At 36.8% G+C, this 23,855-nt stretch overlaps 1 protein-coding gene across 1 annotated transcript in view; it reads left to right on the top strand.

The window, feature by feature from the left end:
- The window catches only part of VWC2L (von Willebrand factor C domain containing 2 like), a 152,439-nt gene that overhangs the window by 17,975 nt on the left and 110,609 nt on the right, over positions 1–23,855 (top strand). The window contains exon 3 of the mRNA XM_030838730.2: positions 8,281–8,410. Coding sequence (XP_030694590.1) covers positions 8,281–8,410 — 130 coding nt within the window. The remainder of the gene's footprint in view (positions 1–8,280; positions 8,411–23,855) is intronic.

Genomic DNA, 23,855 nt, shown 5'->3' with positions numbered 1-23,855 from the left:
TATAAAAAAAAAATCTATGCATCTGTTTTTTTATTTGCTTCAGCAGTATTGAAATTCATAAAGAAGTTCCAGCTCTATGTCCATAAATTGATTAGACTTAAAACCTCAGTGTTTCAAATATGCTCCAATCAATAGGACAGATCACTGAAGAGGTCACCACAACCCCATTAGACATACGACAATGAGGGGCATTTTAATCAGTGACACAATGGGTCTTATTTCAGATGACTGTGAATTTTGGTTAAAATCCATTGGACCCATTGATTATTAGGTGACATCTGCCACATGCAAGTTACTGGCTACAGGACTGGCAGTGGATGTTAAATACTCTTGTACTCTGTAATTTAATGTATATTTTAATGAAGTGAACAGTGAGATTTCTGACAGACATCAGCAACTTTGAAATAGAGTCTTCCAAATTTCTCAGAGTCTGAAAGTAATGAGATTTGTTCCATAAAGTGATGAAATTTATGCCATAAATTATCTCTAAGAGAAGAGTGCTTCTTAAAGCAGAATCATTTCCTTGGTAGAGATCAGATTTTAAATAGTTGTTTAATAAGAAGTTTTTGGAAAAGCAGTCTGCGCTGTGTTCTCTCTGAAAATTTTTACCTGTTATCAAAGAAATGGAGTGCCACGTGGATCAAAGGCCCACTATCACTTGGACAGAAGGAAAGCCACTGATATAGTTACTATGCTAAAACTTGGCACTTAGAATATATCCTATCAATAAAGATGCAGACATAGAGCATGAACTTGAGGACATGGGGAGGGGGAAGGGTAAGCTGGGATGAAGTGAGAGAGTGGCATGGACATATATACACTACCAAACGTAAAATAGATAGCTAGTGGGAAGCAGCCATATGGCACAGGGAGATCAGCACAGTGCTATGTGACCACCTAGAGGGGTGGGATAGGGAGGGTGGGAGGGAGACGCAAGAGGGAGGAGATATGGGAACATATGTATATGTATAACTGATTTACTTTGTTATACAGCAGAAGCTAACACACCATTGTAAAGTAATTATACTCCAATAAAGATGTTAAAAAAAAAAGAATATATCCTATCCATTTATGTATCCATCCATTCAATCTTCAACAATATTCACAGAGGACTTTCTAGGAATCAAGTTTTGTTTCTCAGAGTATTCAGCATGTGTTTTGTTGGACTTTGTACTTTAACTCATCCTTTAGGAAAAAGGACATGTCTAAAATCAGGGCAGGACAGGAATAGAAATGCAGACATAGAGAACGGACGTGTGGACACAGGGTGGGAAGAGGAGGGTGGGATGAACCCGCAGATTAGGTTTGACATCAATACACTACCATGTGTAAAATGGATAGCTAGTGGGAACCTGCTGGATAGCACAGGGAGCTCAGCTCAGTGCTCTGCGATGACCTAGATGGGTGGATGGGGTGGGGGAGGGAGGTCCAGGAGGGAGGGGATATAGGTTTACATATAGCTGATTCACTTCAATGTACAGCAGAAACTAACACAACATTGTAAAGCAACTATACTCCAATAAAAAAAAAAATCAAGGCTTCTTTCTGAAAAATATTTTATAATATACTAAAATCATTTTGTTTAATAAGTAACCATTAGGGCTTCCCTGGTGGCGCAGTGGTTGAGAGTCCGCCTGCCAATGCAGGGGACACGGGTTCGTGCCCCGGTCCGGGAGAATCCCACATGCCGTGGAGCGGCTGGGCCCGTGAGCCATGGCCGCTGAGCCTGTGCATCCGGAGCCTGTGCTCCACAACAGGAGACGCCACAACAGTGAGAGGCCCGCGTACCACACACACACACACACACACAAAAAAGGTAATCATTAAATTTGACACACACTATAAAATGAGGCTAGCTTTTCCTCAGACCCTTTAACAATACCTCTACATGTATTTTCATCTTAGTTATCATGGTGTTTTCTAGTGCAACAAAGTCTGTAATCATCAACTGCTAGTCTAGTCAGTAGAGTGCTTGAAAATTGACTTAACTGGTGATCCACATGATGGATATTCAAGGAATTTCAAATTACCTATAGAAAGTAAGTTTATTATTCATTGCCATAATGCCGAAAGCCAAATATTTATTTCATGACTCATAATCAGAAACCTGTCCCCCTCAAAGTGCCCTTTACAACATTTAAGTAAAATGCAAACATCTTATTGAATCACAATCCTGTCCATGTATGATAAACACAGGTGAAACTGCCCAGAGGTATGGTTTAACAAATAAGAAAATACAGAATATGCATAATTAATTACGTATATGTTAACAAAGATTTCTTGAGTATCTATTATGTACTAAGATATCTTCTTGGTGCCAAGAATACAGCCAAGAACAGTATACTGTAAGGAGCTTATAAACTATGGGGAAGGCAGATAAAAATAAACAAATAGAAGCAAATCAATAAGGTAATTTCATAAACTGACGAGAGCACTGAATGGGCAATGTGTTGGAGAAAGATGACGGAGGAATAGTCATGTAAGAGCTCCCCGGAGAGAGGGCATTTGAGTTGACACCTAAATGATGAGGCTTCAAGAAAAGAAAATAGGTTTGTTGCCTTTCTTTTCTTTTCTGAGTGATTTATAATGGTCATTTTAACCATTCACAATTACTCTTTATCTAGAGGCTTCTAATAAGAATTTTTCTTCAGTGTGTTTCTGACATGATTAATTCTATTAGTCCACAAATCTCGCCACCAAACCAAGTCCTATAAAACTTTATTGCAACCACCTCTGCAATCATATACTACTTTGAATAAGAGAAATAACCTGAATGTTCTTTTAAATACAGTTGTGTGCTTCCAATTTTATATTTTTTGAATTATTTTTCAGAAAGCCATCACTAGCTAAGTATGCAAGTGAATTATAATAATAATGTTATATTTCTTACATATTTTATGTGCTTCCCAGTAACTCTGTGAGGCCGGTAATATTGTTATTCTTTTATTTTATAAATTAAGAAACTAATGCACAGAAAGGCTATGTAATTTTCCCAAGATTCACAACTAAAGCATCTGAGATTCGAACTCAAGTCCTAAGGCTATAGAGAACTTGCTTTTAACCATGATACCACAGCCACTGAAACGAAGCCAACAAAATGAAAATTTTTTTTCGGTTTTTTCTAATTTAGAATTCCTTAACTTGTAAGAGTGTTGTTATCTTAAACCTTACCAAATTAAACTAGTAAGCTGAACACTGCCATGTCCCTTGTCACTTTGAGGTTTGAATTTGTATAACAAACCTTACAGACTGTGGCCATTTCCTCCCAGGCACCCTACATGCAAAATGCCAGTAACAGCCGTCACATAAATAACAATGCCACGAGGTATTACAGTGTGGACCAAACGGCCAGCCTCTCCTCAGGTATGGATAAGTAAGTCTCATTGTATTCAGAGTACAAGGGTGTATTTTCTACAAACATCTGGAAACTTCCTTGCAACCAGTCTCCAATAACACGTTCTAATAATCCCATGTTAACGCTTGATGACCCCATTAGATTCCAAGTTCTCACAAAGAACATATTTGATCGTTTTTCTGGAGTTATTCAGTCACTCTGCTAATCTAAGTTACTAGTTCTCAGGCTACTTTTTTGCATTTTTAAATTGCGGAGCATTCTACTGTTTCCTGGGTTCTGGAATTCCAATTCTCCTAGAATTCTCAAAAGTCACAGTCAGTGGCATTGGGATTTCAGCTTCAAGGTCTTCAGAAGTGAACCATAGTTTAAAGGATGTGTACTGCCATGTTTCCATTCTAATACCAAGGAGGAGGATTTGAATTCTAGTCACCTAAACCAATATTTTAGAAAGAGCCCCGTTTTATTCTATTAATTTTAAAATAAATATGTATCTAGCAAGAAACCCCCTGAACTTTAGGAACAGCTGGGACAGCATTTGGATTTGCCATGCAGATATATTCAGTGACAGTGAGAACTACAGATAAAAGTCGTGGTTTCTGCTTAAACAGAGTCCCACGTTAGATATTCAAAAACCACTAAGCTAATGACATACAGATTCATAACAGACATATAATATTCACATCACCTTATACAAACGTTAACAAATAATCACGTGTTAACGTTTGTATTAACATTAATAACTTAACAAATTTGTTAACAAATAATTTGTTAATTGTTAACAAATAATTAAAAAGTAATTTTAATTATTTGTTAATGTTCGTATATATATTGAATGTTACTTTATTTTTCAAAGCTTTCACTGAAATAAAAGGCTCTGTGACATTTCTCAGAAAAAGATTTTCCAGGTATAAAATTTTAGGATGGTGTCATTTAATCATCTTACTGACCAGATCTCTAACTGACAAAAGCCATGTACTGGTCATACTTTCACATGTTCTTCTAAAAAAAAATAGCTAGTAAGAATAATTTTTTCTCAAGTACTTGTTCCAGTGTTCTCTGTTGCTCTAAGGATAGCTTTATTGTTTAATCGTTGGTTTTACAGGCCATATTTTCAGATTTAATCTATAGTTATCACATTGAAGAGCCTGATAAAAGGAAATTTGTAACCAGCTCAGTACTTAAGATGTAAAGATTTATTCAAAGCATCAAACCTTTCAGAGTTTTATGCTGTAAGGTGGGAAGGGTTTTTACGGTAATGTAAATAAATGTGAAGGATTTTTACAGTAATGTTCATGTCAAAGTAGCACACTGCTCACCCCTAGGAACTTCTGGCTGTATAAGCAACACCTTTTTAGAAGCACGGTGGGAAGCAGGGGTGGCAGAGGAAGTCAAGCGAGGCAAGAAAACAATGATGTGCAAACTGGCCAGTTTCTGAAAGGAAAGAGACTTGGCGAGGCTGGAGCGGACGGAGTGGGCTTTAGTGTGAGGTCAGTAGATTAAATCTGATAGAGTGTTTGGAGGGGCGGAGGCAGGCACACAGAGGCTTGAGATGAGAAGAAATAGGCTGTAACAGAGGCGTTCTTTGTAAAAACAACTGAATGATAACAAAAGAGGAATTAACATGTTTCTGACACGAGATTCTGGGCCAGGAAGAGAGAGACTGGTATACGAATAAAGCCAGGTTCAGGGAAGGACTGATTCGAAGTTGCCAATGGCAAGGTTGATAGTCTAATTTTTCTAATTTATGTTTCTCACTACTCAAAATCCCTTTTAAAAATCTGGCATCCTTTTATCACTAAGCCTTATAGTCTTAGTTCTTCCTCAGAGTATTTCTCAGGACTCCAGTGTATACACATCCAGCCTCCACTGATTTTCAGGCAGAGGCCCCGGAGTCTTTACTAGATTATTATCTGTTATTGCTTCTCCCAGATAACTACCATGAGTGTAGCTACCAGGTTACAAGACTTGAAGGTGCCCAAGTCCCCAAGAACACGAGCCTCGTGGCAAACTAACTTCAGCCTATTACAATTTTCTATGAACTCACATTTGCAAAAAGTTTAAAAGCTCTACAGCTCCAACGAGAGAGAGGCATGGACATATATACACTACCAAACGTAAGGTAGATAGCTAGTGGGAAGCAGCCGCATAGCACAGGGATATCAGCTCAGTGCTTTGTGACCGCCTGGGGGGGTGGGATAGGGAGGGTGGGAGGGAGGGAGACGCAAGAGGGAAGAGATATGGGAACATATGTATAACTGATTCACTTTGTTATAAAGCAGAAACTAACACACCATTGTAAAGCAACTATACCCCAATAAAGATGTTAAAAAAATTTTTTAAAAAAGCTCTACAGCTCCATAATAATCTATGCACTAACTAACCTAGTTAGTGAAATTCTCTTTAACAGGAAGTATCTATCCTCTATAAATCAATCATTCAGCTGCTAATGGTCATTCCTATGGATCTGGTCTGCCTGAAGAAGTGTACAACACATTGGACAATAAACTACTCAGATGGGAGTGCATAGAATAGCCATGCTTGCTATCACGTGGCAGTACCATATAGCAGTTAGGATGCCTAGATTCAAATCCTGCCCTTTCTCCTACTGCCTACAGGACCTGGGAAAGCTATTGAACCTCTCTCAGACGATTTCCTTATCTATGAGATGGAGATAATAACAAATCTTCTTTCATAGGGTTATTATGAAAAATAAGTAAGTTGATATAAGGAAATTGCTCTAGCATGATACCCAGTAGTTAATAATGTTCAAAAACATTGTTTGAGTCAGAATGGTGTTCTTCCTCAGTCTGTGATGGGAATCTGATAATCCAACAAATCCTTCTCAAGGACCACAGTTACTTTGAGGTAGACATTTTGCATTGGAAAATCTAGGGGCTCTTTGGGATTTTAAGCCAAAATCAGTCCACTAGAGTTGCATAGATCAGCCCCTCCTTCAGCTAGAAGGGAAACAGCAAGAACAATCCCAGCTGTGGAAGAGCAAGGTACAGAAACAATAGTAGCCACTCCCCTTTTCTCTCATGTTAGCAATAAATGCAGGCCAAGTCCTTGCTGTCCTTCAGAAGGCTGTGCAAAAATACTTTGCGACTAATCAAGAACAGGGAGACCCCTCTGACGATTGTGCTTGGGAATTTAAGATATCACAATGGGACTTGCAAAATAAGAGGCAGTATAGCAGCTAGAATATCCATCTCTCACGCTGTTTCCTCACTTAAAATTCCCTTCGTCAAATAATGCGTTGTGGTAACAAATCCTTTTCCTTAATTTACTGAGGTTTTCAGTGGAGGGAGCTTCAGGAAACTTCCCGCCCTTGGGATGATCCAGTAGATTTTTCTGGAATACTTAACACAACTCAACCACATGGTGAAGAGCTTAACTGTACTCTTCAATAAACTTACTGACCATGCTAAGAAATAGCAATATTTCTTCCACAGATTCTATGGCTAATTCTCTTGTTTCTACTAAATTTGAAAGTAAAATAGTTCATTGAAAGCTAGACCATCATTCTTCAAGCAGAAAGCAAAGAGAAAATTAATTTAAAAATAATTAGTTTGAAAGGCTTCCACTCTCACAGACCACCTGAGTCAAGAAACATTGGTATTACCCAAACTGTCGAGCTCATGAAGAAACAAGAGCTGGCAGGCATTATGGACAGTAGTCACTGAGATAAAGGCTGTGGACTTTAATTAACACAATTTTGAAGTGAGGCACTGTGGCACAGAATTGGAGACAGAATTTTCCAGGAACAAATGGCTTGCTTTGAGAAGTATAGACCAGTATAACTTCTGAGACCTCTAAGTTCTCATTCCAGAATTCTCAATTTCTGTGTTATGAGAAGGGAAACCTAGAAAGTATAAAGGATGAGATAGTCACAGAGTGGCCACTGCTTTGGATTATTTGTGGTATAGAAAGTTTCTAGAAAGGAAACACAAAACCCCAAACTCATTCTTGGTTGGTAAGTACTGTGAAGACAAAAATTTTCTGCTTTTTAATTTTTTTCTCTAAATTAATCACTGTTCAATTCCATTTTTAGAGTGTCTCTTAAATAGTGACTTTTTTTTTTTTTTTTGCGGTACGCGGGCCTCTCACTGTTGTGGCCTCTCCTGTTGCGGAGCACAGGCTCCGGACGCGCAGGCTCAGCGGCCATGGCTCATGGGCCCAGCCACTCCGTGGCATGTGGGATCTTCCCAGACCGGGGCACGAACCCGTGCCCCCTGCATCAGCAGGCGGACTCTCAAACCACTGCGCCACCAGGGAAGTCCAATAGTGACTTTTTAAGTCAATCAATTTTAGTCCATTCATAAAAGCAAGGAGGCAAGATGAAAGGTATTCACTAAATCTTTCAAGAGGCAGTACCTGGATGTTTGGATCCCAAATGCAATCTCCTCTAAAATTCACATTGGAAAAAAACACCCTTTAGAGTCTAGGTTAGCTTGAAAAGGAGTTTCTACCAAGGGTACGGAGCTCCATTTACTATTTTCTTGTTTCTCAGTAATCCTTTTCTTTCTTAGGAAATAAAATGAAAAATGGCAAAAACTTATTTCACATGCTCCAGTGTCATTCCTGTTTACCAGAAGAAGGCAGAGCAATAAGTACATCTGGAAACCAAACCAGGAGGTGACATATTTGTTGTCCAAACCTTCCTTTGAAAAGTAGGAACATAAGACATAAGAAAAGTCATACATGAGCACTCTGGTTGCTCATGGCAACCTGAGCTGCACATGGCAACCCACCTTTGCTTGGATGTCCAGGTGGCCTTCCATGGGGGAAGAGTGATCATACACATGGTAAATGGAGTTGATACAGTAAAGCCAGTATAAACACTGATGTTTTGTCTTCTGACAGCATATGAATGTGCAATCATTAAGTTATAGGAGAAAAGGGGCTAATTTTAGATTTGTTCCTAGCCCTCTCCATGTGAATGGTGTCGCTGTGAGCCCAGCAATGAAGTTCACTGTGTTGTAGCAGACTGCGCAGTTCCTGAGTGTGTCAACCCAGTCTATGAACCAGAACAATGTTGTCCTGTCTGCAAAAATGGTAAGACCGTACTGCATTAGCTTTCAAAGAGGGGTTAGTGCAAAATACAGATATTCCACTGCTGCACACCATTCAATGCAAAAGCCCTCTAAGATCTGCCTGTGGTTTTTCAATGTGGGCATGGCCAATTAATATTTCTATCCCATCTTAAAGTGAAAATAAGCCAGCAATGGGTGAGTCGTGAAGCTTTCCATCTGGAGAATTAAAGCTCTTATAAGCTGACTTTGTTGTGGTCCCTATTATTTATTGTCGATCTATACGGAGAATTTTGGAAAGAACGCAGTACCATCTTTTTATAGTGACTGAATTTCCTCTCTTCTGGAGGCTATGAAGCTGTTCCTAGTGCATAAGCCAGGATAGAGAGTAGGATAAATGCCAGGTATTTTGCTTTGGGCATAGATAAGACCTTAGGCTCAAAGTTATCAAAGAATTACAGAATTCAATTACTCATACACTTAAGTAGAAGTAAGGAAGACTAGAAAGTTTAGGGCTTTTATTCTAGGTTTTTATTACAATGGAAACCTGCTCTCAGAGTAATAGCTATAGAAGGGAACTTGGCTTATAAGTTTATGGGTTCCTTTTGGCCCTCATAGGATGGAGAGGTTGAAATGACTATGGCATGCCAATCACCCAAAATCCAGGTGAGGCTGCAGAGAAGACAATGCAATGCCATTAACCCAGGACAGCAAAGTCAAAATCACACTCTTGCTACTGGTCATATACCAACCAAAAAATAAAGCTTCACTGTGTAACATTCCACAGATGTCCCCACTTGGCATTAATATATGCTTGAAAAAGTAGTTCTAGCTCTTAATTAAGCTGAGGTCACCGTAATGCTGAATCCCTATGCCCTTCCTTGAATTAGCAGCTCTCATCTTCTTTATTACACATTTTTTTGGTCCAGAATTTGGCATTATGTGAGATCACCTACTAATCTTTTTCTCTTGCAGAATTATAATTAGTGAAAAGAGGTATTTAGGTTATTTAGCCAAAGAAAAAACACAAGCAACTCTGATTGTTTTTATAATACTTGTAGTGTTTTGGTATCTTCTCAAATGACTTATAAAGAACTCTTACGACATTTCTTCAGGCACAGTTTCTATTATTTCTGATTGTGTAAATCTCTTGAGTCTAATACTACTGCACACCTGGCTTCTCTTTCTCTTCTTATCCCTCTCATCCAACTGACATGTGTCATAGTGAGCATCTCTCTGACTTAGAAGGTGGAGATAAATATCCTGAAGTTCAAGCCGATCTAATATATGCAAAGGTATCAAATTTAAGACTTTATATTCTTAAAAGGATATTGAAGAAACTGGAAAAGATACAGGGAAGAAAAATAAGATGATTTAATGGTTGAAAAACAGGACCTATTAGGACAGACTGAAGGCGTTTGCATAATTTGTCCTGGAAAAGAGAAGGCTCCAGGGAGACCTAACTGTCATCAAGTATATGAACGGTTAGTCTAAAGTAGAAGAGCACCTGTTATTTTTCATTTTCTCCAAGGACAGGAGGAAGAAAAAATCAGCTACCTAATCAATCTTTAAAAATAGGATTGACAAGTCTTTGACTAAAGACCATTTTTTTCTAGAAACAACTGTCTAAACAGGTCCTTGAGGATCTTGTCTTCCCTGGAAGGCCCTGGTTGGCTATGTTACACATTTAGGGTAAGCAAAACTATACTGAAAGTTAAAAACTCATCTGGACATGCTCAGAATACTCAGAGAATTAAAGACTGCTAGACTGTATATTTAGAATACAGGTTTTACACATGCATCTGCCACGTCATACTAGGTACTGACCACCCAAACCAACAGTATATCCAGAGTTGATGTCTATGTCAAATGTTAAATCAGCCACTACAAACTAGTTACACTGAATTTTATGTCACCCAAGATTATCCTATTTCTGTCACATGCCACAGTAGAAATCTGTCCTAGAATGAAACTCTTTGTACAAAGATATATAATGAATGAACTTTAATTGTTCGATTAATTAGGTAATTAATTAGTAACCCATTCGTATTCCTGAAAAACATATGTTGAGAGAACAAAATATGTTAGGTTTTCCAATTTTTTGTTCATGAAGCACTACAAAACAACCACTTCTGTTCCCTTTTGCCATTTCCAGGCAAACTTTTTTCTTTTTTAAATAAGGAAAATTAACCTGAATTAAGGCTTCCCTGGTGGCACAGTGGTTGAGAGTCCGCCTGTCGATGCAGGGGACGCGGGTTCTTGCCCGGGTCTGGGAAGATCCCACATGCCGCGGAGCGGCTGGGCCCGTGAGCCATGGCCGCTGAGCCTGCGCGTCCGGAGCCTGTGCTCCGCGGCGGGAGAGGCCACAACGGTGAGAGGCCCGCGTACCGCAGAAAAAAAAAAAAAAAATTAACCTGAATTAAAATTAGCCGAAAGACTAATTCTGAATGTAATATAACATTATGACATGTTATCTTTTTTATTATTAAATGCCACTAATTAGTCACTTATGCCCCAAAAGTAAAGTATAATCATTGTCAAAGAAGAGCATATTGAGGACTGCTGGAGAATCCTTATGACCATGTACCAGTATTTTTGGGTGAGCAGACTGAGCCCCAATGCTTGCTGACTCTTTCTTAGTTCAAAAAATAGAAACAGATGACCCATGTGCAGAAGAGCCAGGTGGGAAATAGAGGTTTACTCTGACAGAATATAACTAGAACAATTTCTTAAATTTCCAACACATGATAAGACTATCTTATTCTAAATGACAAGATTCATTTGCCCAGTATAAACTACTTTTAAAGCATTGTACTATTTTCTTAGATTTTGAAAAAAAAAACAAGAAGATAAACATCTACCCTCAGGATTCAAGGTAGAGGCAATAGATCCTAATTTGTAAACAGTTCTATAATATTTTCTATATTTTCTTAAATCTTCATAAATGTTGAAAAAATTTAGTTTGCACAAATGCGGACTATCTTGGCTGCCAAACTCTTTCTTCATACTAAGATTGATTTTTGCGCCTTCCTGAATTATAACTTGCCAAGAGCAAGAGACATTAAAGATATAAAATGAAAGTTTAAAGCAACAGAATCTACCACAAACAGTATTCAGCTAATATCAAAATCTTTGTTCTCAGATTAGAGCAAGAAAAAAAAAGGAAGTACAATGATATATATGTAGGTATATGAAGTTTTCCCAGAAAACAGTAGTTTACCAATAAAAATGTAACAATTGCTCTTACAAATAAGTATTTTTAATATTATAAAGTGCAAGGTAATCTGATCCCTAGATAATGATAGCCTCTTTATTCTCCATAATATAATTTGTAAGAATAAATATGAAGACATACTTCTAAAATTTTTCTCTAATGATGTAAAAAAAAAGAAAGAAAAGTTTTAATTTCTTGGTCTCAATGGTTACCTCAAGCAAGAATTTCCAGTGGTTATCAATAAATATAGCCAAGCCATTAAAAATACTCCATTCTTATTAAAGTTAGTTTAGCACCAAGAAAAGTCTATTAATTTAGTCTGAATAAAATACAATAGAAACGTTAAGGAAAGATGTGAATGGCTGGGCATACACGAAACAGGAGGAGAAGGAGGAAAGTAATTTTTTATTTGGGGAGAATTATGTGATTGATATAGGAACTTATTGTTTTAAACAATTTTATTAAGCATCTGCTTCTCCCTTCTCTATATAGCTTCATGAGCTAGCAATCCAAATGCCTTCCTGAAAGATCTAACATTTCTAGATTGTTTTTCTTCCTCCAAGATTGTGTTACTTTGGCCTGTCTTTCAGCTCCAGTCCTTTCCATGGGAATTAATATTGTTTATGGGTTTTTTTGTTTTTATAATATGAAAAATAGGTTAGCACAGCACCTACTTAAAGAAAATATTTCTATTTTGGAGTGTCATGTAAATATTTTAAATATTCGGTAACTGACCATTCATTTAACTAGTGAAGTATTTGATCATTAGATCAACCAAATGACTAACTGCATTTTTTTTTTTTTTACATTTCATCTGTCAGTATGTCAGTGAGTTCTCTGTTTTCGTTGGAATATATAGTCAGTCATTATTCATCGTTCGGAAAAAAAGTCACTTCATGAAAAACTGAAATGGAGAGGAACCACCCACAAAATCGTCCATGCACATTAAATGAGGAGTTTTCATATCCTTTTCAACTAAACTGAAGTTGTCATAACCCCTGTTCAAATATTTAATTCCATATCTCTTACTCTCTTCCAGTTTATTAGTGATACAAATAAAGAAGGAAATAGATTAGCCAAAAGGTAAATGGAAAGAAGACAGCAAAGGGATGGGAAGTGCACAAATAAGAGAGAGGACTTTAGAGCCATCCAACGCCTTCTAAAGATGCTTGGGTAAAACGCTGCTTTGTGTTGACACATATAATATACAAAGAGCCCCTTGAAATAAATAAGAGAGAAAAATAATTCCACAGGGAAGAAAATAGGCAAAGGGTATACAAAGAAAATTCAGAGAAGAAAACCAAATGTCTAATAAATATATGAAAATACGCTTAACCTCACAAGGGATCAGGGTGATAGAAATTAAAACAATAAGATACTAATATTGCATTGATAATAATTTGAGATTGATGATACCTCAAATCAGCAAAGATACTAAGAGTTGAGAAAATGTTGGAACAACTTTTAAGAAATTTGAAGTCAGCAGTTCTACTTTTTGTACTTTGTCCCACATTCATGCACTAAATTTCCACTGCATTTTAAGAGCATAAAGGTCAGAGAAATGTAATAGTACTTCAATGGAGTAGTGAAAATATATTGCAGCCTTTAAAAAGATCCTAACATTTTGCACTGCCGTGTAAAATAAGCAAGGAGTGTATAGTAGACTACAAATAGTTTATACATAATATAGTAATGTGTTCTATATATAATTTGTACATTTTAAGTGATATATAAGACATTTTTATTTTTAACTGATATATAATTTCAAATTGATAGATATTACATTTATATGTACATAGGAAAAGAGCCAAGTGCGGATACACAATAGAATATTAACAATGATTCAATGATTACTTTTAGGGAATAAAAGTGTGAAGGTAAAAGTAGGGGAGACAAGAGTTAATCTCTTTAAAATATTAAATCTTTACAGATTGATAATAAAAACAGCAGAAAAGTACAAACAGGCAGTTCGCAAACAAAATACAAATGTTCAAAAAATATAAAAATTATTCAACCTCACTAACAAATTTGCTTTTTATTTTTTAAACCCTCCTTTATTATGTTTGTATGCAGCATAGGGAAAGTTCTGTAAGAATACACGCCAAATTTTTAACAGTTATCCAGTGATCAGAAGAGTAATTAAAGAGTAGAAGTGAGAAGGTAGAAGCAGAGAACTTTGACTTTTTATTTCATGGGCCTCTTTACTGAATGAATTTTCAAAAATCTATTTTTTATAAGGTAAAAGGTTTTACCAAACCTTTAAAGAAAAGATAATTCTAATGTCATTTAAACTCTTCCAGAGGAGAGACAAGAACAGTTTTTTTCTGAAGTACAATACTGATACAAACCAAAGATTACAAACTAAGAAAAAGTAATGGGGATCTATTAAAATACAAAATCCCCAATCATATATTATATCACCCAATGGGTCTAGAGCAGCATTCTTCAATCAATCACATGAACCCTTCTGCCAGAAAATATATGATAATTATACTAAGGAGATGGAATAAATATAGAGTCTCCCATCGTCTCAGGTCAGGTTTTAATCTCAGCTGAGTTTTGGTATCAAAATTGTGAAAAGACATTGGGTTTTCAGAGACTGTGGGAAAGGGATTGTATATTTGTGTTAGCAAACAGAATCTAGCAGTAGGTTAAAATAATTGTGCATTCTGACAAAGTGGAGTTTACAAAGATAGTTCAAAATTAGGAACTCTATATTAATATAACTTATCCTATTACTAAATTCAAGAGAAAATCATATTATTTCTATCTAAATATACACACACATATATAAAGATGACTAAAACTCTTGATAAAATAAGACTAAGTGGATATAAAATATATTGACCTCAGCCCCAAAAGACAGAATTATGCTTAATAGGTACACATTAAAGGCATTCTTGATAAAGTCAGGAACAAGACAAGGCTGTCCACTATTATTCAAAATGTCAGATTGTAGATATGAACTAGCTAGTATAATTAGAAAAGAAAGAATTCAGAGGACAAAAATTAGGAGCCAAAACTACTACCATTTGCATATTATATGAGAGTATACTTGAAAAACCCAAGACTATAGACTAAAAACTGCTATAACGAAAATTTAGAAATATAGCAGGGTACAAAATGAGAATACAGAGCTCTTTCTCTCTCTCTCTCTCTCTCTCTCTATATATATATATACATATATATATGTATAGGTACATATATTATGAAAGTAAAATTGTGGCATTGGTACATGATGCAGAGATATCAATGGAATATAAGAAACTTCACAAACAGACCTAACATACATATGAAAATTGATACATGATAGATAAAATAGCATTTCAAATCAATAGGGGAAAGTTAATTTGTAGAAGAAATGGTGTTGGGACAACTGGATAGTTGTCTGAAAAAAATAATTTTAAAGTCCTACATTATTTCATAATTCAAGAAAACTTTCAATTCAACAAAGATTTAAATATAAGCTATTTTCCCAAACAGTACAAAAAGAAAACCTAGACATTTGATTTTTAATCCTGAAGTGGCTAGATTTTAAAAGCAAACAAAAAAATCTCCACAAAGCAAACAAAACACCACTGTAAACAAATAAAAAACTAAGGGAAAAATCATCTTATATCACAAAGGGTTAATGTCTCTCATAGATAAAGATCTCTTTGAAACTAATAAGGAAAAAGATCAACAACTCAATCTTAAAAATGGGCAAAGAACTTCAAAAGTTATTCCACAAGAAACAAAATTTCCTAAAACATACAAGAAATTGCTAAAAGGAAAATGCAAATTAAAATTTGATGCCAGTTTTTTCCTTATGGATTGGCCAAATATCCTATAATTTAATAACCTACTTTGTTGTTGATACCTGTGGTAAAACAGGCAGTCTTTCACATCACTGGTGAATGTATGAATTGGTACAATCCCCATGGAAGGAATATATGTCAAAATTAAAGTACATATATCTTTTATCTCAGCAATTCCACTTCTATTTACAGATGTGTGAAATGACAAATAATGTCGTTCATCTTCTATGTTGTACTTCAGATTTACTACTAATAAAGAATAATCAGAAAATTTGTAAAAAATAACTTTAAATTTCCTTTTAACATGCTATTAGTTGATAGTCAAAAGAGATAATTTCTTTCTTTAAATACTCAAATATTTTTATTGATTTATAATTTTATTAGCTTCTATTTACCTTTATGTTTTTCCTCTCATATAATACATTTTAAACTAATTTCAAATGGCTCAAAACTGTGAAACCAATAGAAATCTACTCAGAATCAACAGATAATAGGCTACTTAAAAACATTAAAATAGATATTAATGTGTGGAGGATATATATATAGAGAGAGAGAGATTAAAAAGTCACAAAACCTTACTAAGAACTATTTTTTAAAATAGTAAGGAGCCATAACTGATTTCTAAATGTGAAAAATGAAATTTGTTAGAATGCTATTTTTCTAATGATAAATGGAAATCTATCAAATTTTCCATGTAATGTAATTTTCTTTTGTAAGTTGGCAAAAGTTGGAAAATTTAAATACACGATAAAGAATGTACTTGGTGGGCTTCCCTGGTGGCGCAGTGGCTGGGAATCCACCTGCCAGTGCAGGGGATGCAGGTTCGATCCCTGGTCCGGGAAGATCCCACATGCCACGGGGCAGCTAGGCCCATGCGCCACAACTAACTGCTGAGCCCATGTGCCACAGCTACTGAAGCCTGTGCGCGCCTAGAGCTGGAGCTCCGCAACAAGAGAAGCCACCACAATGAGAAGCACATGTACCACAACGAAGAGTAGCCCCTGCTCACTGGAACTAGAGAAGGCCCCCGCGCAGCAACGAAGACCCAATGCAGCCAAAAATAAACAAATAAATAAATTAAAAAAAAAGAATGTACTTGGTAAGTTTGGGGAATTCAATGTACCAGATATATTAAAATAATATGTAAAGATATAATAGTTTTAAACAGTGTGATAGTGGAACAAAAATAAATCAATAAATAGAACAGAAAATCAGAAAGTAATTCACATTTATATCACAATTTAGCATACAATTAAGGTGACATCCAAGTAGCTGATGAAAGAATGTGTTATTCTAAAAATAAAGGTCAATCATTTTTTACAAAAGTGAAATTACATTCCTGTATTACCCATTATACAAAAGTAACTATCAGTTGGCTTAAAGATCTAAATCTAAAAAATGAGATCATAAAGGGATTTGTTTTTAACATAAACATTAGCTTACTCTTAGGATCAGGATGGTCTTCCTAAACATAAATGCAAATAAAGAATTTATAAAAGGAAAAATTAAAAGTAGATAACATATAATTTTATCCTTAAATTTCTTAAAAAATTAACTTTGGAAAGGTAAGATGCAACAGGCACTCTCAAGCACTACTGATGAGAGTGTAAACCAATATATCTTCTCTGAAGGGCAGTAAAAGTGTGTGGACCTTTGATAGAGCAATGTGGCTTCTAGAAATTGATCAAAAATAAATAATCAGATAAGAATATAAACATGTTATATAGAGAGGTATTTATTACAGAGTTGTTTATAATAGCAAAATCTTGGAAAACCTGAAACCTAAATATTTGACAATAAGGAGGTTGTTTAAAAAACCATAGTATATCTACATGGACTAACTACTAAAAAATTGTTACAAATGATGTCATGGAAGAAAAATTAAGGACATCTCCACAAAAAGAATGCACGTTCAGAGTATATTATTAAATTAAACTAGTGGGCCAGAAAGCAGTATTTTTAAAATAATTTTGTTAAAAAGAAAATGTATGTATAGAAAAACAATGGAAGAAAATACTTCAAAACGTTAATGGCACATAACTCTGAATAGTAGTAGGCTAATGAATGATTTTTACATTTTTTTCCCTTTGCTAGCCCCTAGTTTCTAAATTTCCTACAACAAGTCTGCATCATCCCTGTGATTTAAAATTACTATTTAAACGAGAAAATAGAAAAATTCTTTAAAAAGATAATGTAAAATTTTTTCTATTTTTATGATTTAATAATCAATGACATGCCACTTATTAGAAATTGCACTGATTCTTTGTTATAATTTGTACTCCATAGTTAATTAACCAACTAATAATTCTACCACTTGACTTTCAAATCCTTTAACTGTGAGATTCTTTGTAAAGAATTTGGAAAACATCATTGCCCATTTTATGTACCTATTAGGGTAATTGTTAAAGTATTCACTTAAGTCTATGCATTTACATTTTCATGAAGCTATTTTGCAAACTAAGCCTTTTAAGTTTGAAAATTAGATGCAAGTCTTTCACCTTAATTTGATATTTTCTCACTTCCTCTTAGGGAGACAATTAGTAACAAATGAAACACAGACATTAAACAAACACACTGAAGATGAAATATTTTCTGGCACTTGCACATATCCATTGGCTACAGAGCCCCTGAAATAGTTTGTGATGAAAGCATACCCTATGAAGGGCAGTTTCAAAGCCTGCATTTCATTGACTTCATAACTGAAAGTCAGAATTATCATATTCGTATAAAGTAGATGTCAAAACAGAGTAATTATAAATAGCTATTTTAATAGGCCACAATTTCCTATTGCTTCCATAAAGCTTCCTCCAAAGTATGAAAAGAAATATTTTTATTTATGTTGTCTTAAACCAACAGGATTCCCTCTCATTTCATCAGCAAATTAGATTTCAAAAAGATTATTTTACAAAGTTGACACAATGAAAATTAATGCCACATTCATTTCCCGCTAATTGTATCTCTACTTAATTATCGGGGCCCCCCAGTCCTTCAGAAAATGAAGGGAAGAAGGCCAACATCTGCAAAAATGAGAACTTTTCTCTTTTTTCTCCTTAACATATAGAAAGTGCTTAGGGACTATGTTTTCCCTATGTAATCATCTAGAATGTTGGGTCTGGTCCTCCCACAAAGCACACACTCCTAGTTGAGAAGAGATATGTTAAGAAGTAGACCTCACTCCTTCGAGTGCTACGTAGTACTCTGATGTTCAGCTCACCACCCCCAAAGGGAGCCTACGGGCCCCGAAGAAGGGTAATGCACACATATGTACTGAATGTCTCATTCTTACACATTCAGATAACCTCACAGATAATCTGGTTCAAAAACAGTAGGTTGGCAGAGGGTTGAATAAATCTCCCCAAACTGCCCATGCATTTCTATTCTTAACCCCACCTTCTCTCTTATTCTTGAGCTTCTCTTCAACTATGTTTTTATAGAATGGTGCTGACTTCTAGGATTGTATACAGTAATCTCTAACAAAACACCTCTGAACTGTGGATGATGGCAAAAGGGCAACTGGGATCACTAACATACTTATAGTTGGATGCCCTCAAATGAGAAAAGGGAAATGGGAAGTTCTTGCATGCATACTTACCTTGCTTACACTAGCTTCATTTGTACAATCCTTAGGAGTTGGATTTGATTCTAAGAGTTAACTGAATGGGGGGCGGGGTCTGATGGGAAAGCCAAGGCATTTGGTCTTGCCAAGTCTTATCTAAGGGAGGCTTGAGTCGTTGGCCATGGGAGAGCCTCCCTGAGGGAGCAACACAACTGCTCGTGTCAGGGATATGGGGCTGCCGTTCCATAATGACCCCCAAGCTCTTGCTCACACAGTCCAGGCATCCGTGTAGCTCTCAGAGGCACCCAGAGACCAATGGGTCACTACCGATGACACACAAAGTAAGGCAGTTTCCCTTCATCCAAACCTCCTTCCTGAGGTAGACACGTTAGAAAGTTGCATTCCCTCCTTTACCTCATTGTCTTTGCCATGTAGAAACTCAGGCTTTTCAGATGCAGGAAAAGCCATGTCCATCCACCACTGGCACCTCTTTTCCCCTTCACTAATTACTAATGTAAACCTTGTGTACAAGGTCAGACAAAAACAAAACAAGGTTGCCATGCAAATTGTGTTCCTTGACCTGCTTTGAATTTGAATGTCTTCTAAAGCACTGGGCAAGATGAGCCTGGGAGGCCTCAAGGAAGGTATTGCTCTATCTTCCTCAGAAGTTTCAGAGGTCTGAAGCAAGAGCATCTAACAGACTCATCTCTTAGTCACAGATTCCCTTTCTTACAGATAAGACCAAACTTCTTGGGATTCTACATCCCACATCACTGGTAAAGACGGGATCCAGAATTCTGGGTCCTCTTGCAAAGATCCTAACACCTCCCTGGCCAGCAGTCACAGCCTCATCCTCATCGGTGGGCTTGAGACACTTAGGACTGATTTCTCCCTGCTTAGCTCAGACCCCACCAGGAGCCCAGGACCACCAAGTCACCCCTCATCCCCGGGACTCTGATCTCCATATGGTGCTATGAGCTGAGAGGTAACACCCCAAGTCACCACTTTCCAGTCCTGGCCTCTGATTTTTAGTTCTCCGTCACACCTACTGCCACCTGAATCGTATATATTTTACCTATTTAGTTGCTTGTCTCCCCTGCTCACAGAAGTACAAAGTTCATGCGAAGATTTTTGTCTCTTTTGTTCACTGTTGTATTCCTACTACCTACAACACATTGTAGGTGCATATATATGTTTGTGAATAAATGAATGAATGCACGCCTGTATTGTGCCTTTGGAAGAGCCAAAATTAAATAAGAAGATTGATTCTTTGCGTTCTTTTAGCTTCTCTTTTGAGAAGTCTCAGTCTTCTATTTCACAGAGAAGAGCTTTCAAATGGAGACCTTAGAAGGCATTGTGTGGTGGAAAGGAGGGTGCTTATCAGATTCTTTTCCTAATTAAGTTTGCTTTAATTTACCACTAGGATTAGTGGTACATATATTGACAGGAAGCATATCAAGGTGATCTAGTAGAGACAGACTGGTTTCCAGGGGAAACTGAGTCAGCTTGACATCTTACTGCTTTATAACCTTGCTAGGGACACCTAAAGCTTCTGTTTCTTAAGAAATGACTGCATGTAACGTATGAGTCACTTCGGTGCGAAATTAATGTAATGCTTTAGCCAGTATTATCTACAATGATATATTTCATCTAACAATAGGGATTAGACTATTTACGAGTTAAGGAAGCCTCGAGCATTGAGTGAATATGTGATTTGTCAGTATTTGGTAAACAGAGTCGGAAAATGGGACTTGATATCAGGGCAGAGGGAGAACTGATTGCAGGGGATAATATTTAATTTTAGAAATCAAACTGTGCAACCGAAAAAGATATCAGAAATATGGCATAAAACAGGGACCAAGGAAACTTGCTAACCAATATCTTTTCTGGCATATAGTGGTTGGGAAACTCTCTAAGGATGGCTGAGGCTCAGGTAGGAAGCCCTTGCAGTAAGACCTCTGATGTTTACATGGAGCTCTGAGCTGCTTCAAATCAAACTATCAGAAATGTTAACCTCTTTTGAAACATATTTATGGTTGGATGCCCCTCAATTGAGAAAAAGGAAATGGGAAGTTCCTGCATGCATACTTATTTTGCTTGCACTAGCTTCATTTGTACAAGGTGATGGCAATGAGCAGCCATAAATGCTGCTGCTGGTCAGGGTAGTAACTAGCCAGGCCTGAGTCCTCTCCTCCTTTCACCCATCACTTTTATGCGTTCTGCAGAAAGGTCCATGAGGCAACATACCTGCCTTCTGGAAGGCAAAGCTGTTAGTTTCCATCAACATTAAATAACAAAATAGGTGGCAGTGTTGTATCCAAATCTTAAAAGCCTGCTCATTCCAACTTTCTGTGTTGGGATTTAAAACAGAGGGAAGATACAGGGCACCAGGGGCTGATGGCCTGTGTTTAAGATGTGGGATTCTCCGTGTCTGTTTTATCCTACCCGCTTTGATTTGATTTGATTTGATGATTTCTTTAAGAATGGAGATAGATGACAGTACGCAGCAGCAAAGGAAGAAAACTGCAGTGTAGAGGAGGGCGCGCGAGCCTCTCAAGCCAGGTGGATGGCCAAAAACTTAACTGGATTCTGTTTTAACTCCCAGTAAATGCAATAGTCAGATTCCTAACCTCAGTGAAGTAATCAGCCACCATGCAATGTCATCTGAGATGTACCGAAAGCTGTTCAACCCATCAAAAATAGTGCCCCTTCTAGCCCGCCAACGTACATGCCCACATATACATTCATACATGCTTTCATGCTCATAATTTCTTTTATTTTAAAATTTTTCATAATTAATGTCACTAAAAACTTGAGAAAAATAGCTAGTACCTCAGGTATGAATGACACCAATTAAGTTACATATATTTTTCTTGGGTTTATCAGATGACTAGATCATCAAACATAGGCCCAGTTAGTTTAAGTGTGGGGAAGAGTAAACCCGGGATAACAGGGAAACCGTAGGAAGGTACTGGACCAGAGAAAGAGAGAACGCCTGACACAGGTGCCTTTAGGATGAGAGAGGGAGCCATGAACGCTGGGAGGTTGAAATGAACCGACATGTCTGCTGTGGTGCATGTTGAGGGATATAGTTGCCTTTTCATATATTTCCTCAGTGACTGATCTAATAATAATAATTAACCTAACTACTAAGAGTAGCACTAGCTTTCATTTATTGCAGGGGAGGAAACTGAGACTAAAGTATATAAATTACCGTCCGATATACAGCTGGGATTTGAACCATGCTCTATCCAACTTCAAAGCCATAGTGTCTAACCAGTTGTTCTCAAAGTAGCCCTGGGCCAGCAACATCACCATTATCTAGAAACTAGTCAGAAATGCACATTTCTGAGCCCATCCCAAATCTACAGAATCAGAAATCCTGGGAGTGGGACCCAACATTCTGTGCCTTAACAAGCCTTCTAGGTGATTCTGACGCTCAAAGTTTGAGAACCATGGACTTCTTCGCAGGTGTCTGTTAGGGAGTCTGTTCTCTTTCAAATAAAGGATGTGTGTGTTGGGGGAAGCTAGGGGAGTAAAAGGTGAATAACTGTTAGTCAGTGGTATCAGAGATAATGTTATACCAGGACAAGAAGTAAGACAAGGCTGGAAGGGTTAGACACAAAACGCCCTGGAGTCAAAGCAAGGGCACTTAGGTTGGAGAGGATCCAGGAATGGTAAACCCCAATAGGGGCAAATGCAGGTCCCCCAGGGCCTAGAAGTGATGTAGGTGGGACATACCAGGAAGATGATATTCAAGGGAAGCTGTCAAGAATGGTCACACCCAAAGAGATTTCTTAATAACAAAGCCGTGATCATTGAGAACGAAATTCAACTGATTTTTAAAGGCAGCAAAAGTCACTAAGGAAGGCACAGTAATGAAAGGAAAGGCAACGTGAGACACTGATCTGCTATGAAGTGATTGTTTCAAGTAAATTATTTTCTGAATTTAAGTTATGATAACAATTAACATTTTATAAGTCATAAATATATTTAAGAATATTTTAATCCCTTTAAATAGCTGTGTCAAGGTCTAACTGACATAAAATGAACTCCACATTTTTTAAGTGTACAATTTGATGTTTTGACATATGTATACCTGTGAAACTACTATTGTAGTCGGGGAAGTGCCCATACCTATCACTCCCAAAACTTTCCTCATGTTCCTTTGTAATCCTTCCCTTTAGCTCTTCTCTGCCCCATCCCATCCCCGGCAACCTCTGTTCTGCTTTCTGTCATTATACATAAATTTGCATTTCTTAGAACTTGGTATACATGTAATTGTTCAGTATGTACTCTCTTGTCTGAATTCTTTCATTCAGCATGATTATTTTGAAATTCATCCATGTAGCGTGTATTCTAGTTCATTCCTTCTTTATTTCCGAATGGTACTCAGTTATATAGATATACCACCATATAATTTATCCATTCACTTGTTGATGGACATTGGACTGTTTCCAGTTTTTGATTATTACAAATAAAGCTGTCAAACATTCTCGCACAAGTCTTTTTATGGATATATGCTTTATTTTCTATTGTGAAAATACCTAGAAGTGGAATACTAGATCATATGGTATGTGTATATTTCACTATTTTTTCTTTAATGCCAAACTGTTTCAGAGTGGCTGTATTATTTGAAATTTCCATCAAAAATGTGTGAGAATGCCAATTCCTGTACCTGTCATCAGTGCTTGGGATCACCAGTCCTGTTTAATTTTGGCTACTCTAATAGAAGTGTATTATTATTCTATTATGGTTTTAAATTGCATTTTTCTAATGGCTAGTGATGTTGAGCGTCTTTTCATATGCTAATTTTCCATCTGTATATCTGCTTTAGAGAAATGTCTGTTCAAATCATTGGCCAATTTTTTAAAGTTGGGTTTTTGTTTCTGTATTATTGAGT

The sequence above is a fragment of the Globicephala melas genome, chromosome 7, assembly GCF_963455315.2.
Source record: "Globicephala melas chromosome 7, mGloMel1.2, whole genome shotgun sequence".
In the NCBI taxonomy this organism is placed as follows: Eukaryota; Metazoa; Chordata; class Mammalia; order Artiodactyla; family Delphinidae; genus Globicephala; species Globicephala melas.
The sequence above is the reverse complement of the archived record's forward strand: the minus strand, read 5'-3'. Positions and strand labels throughout refer to the sequence as shown.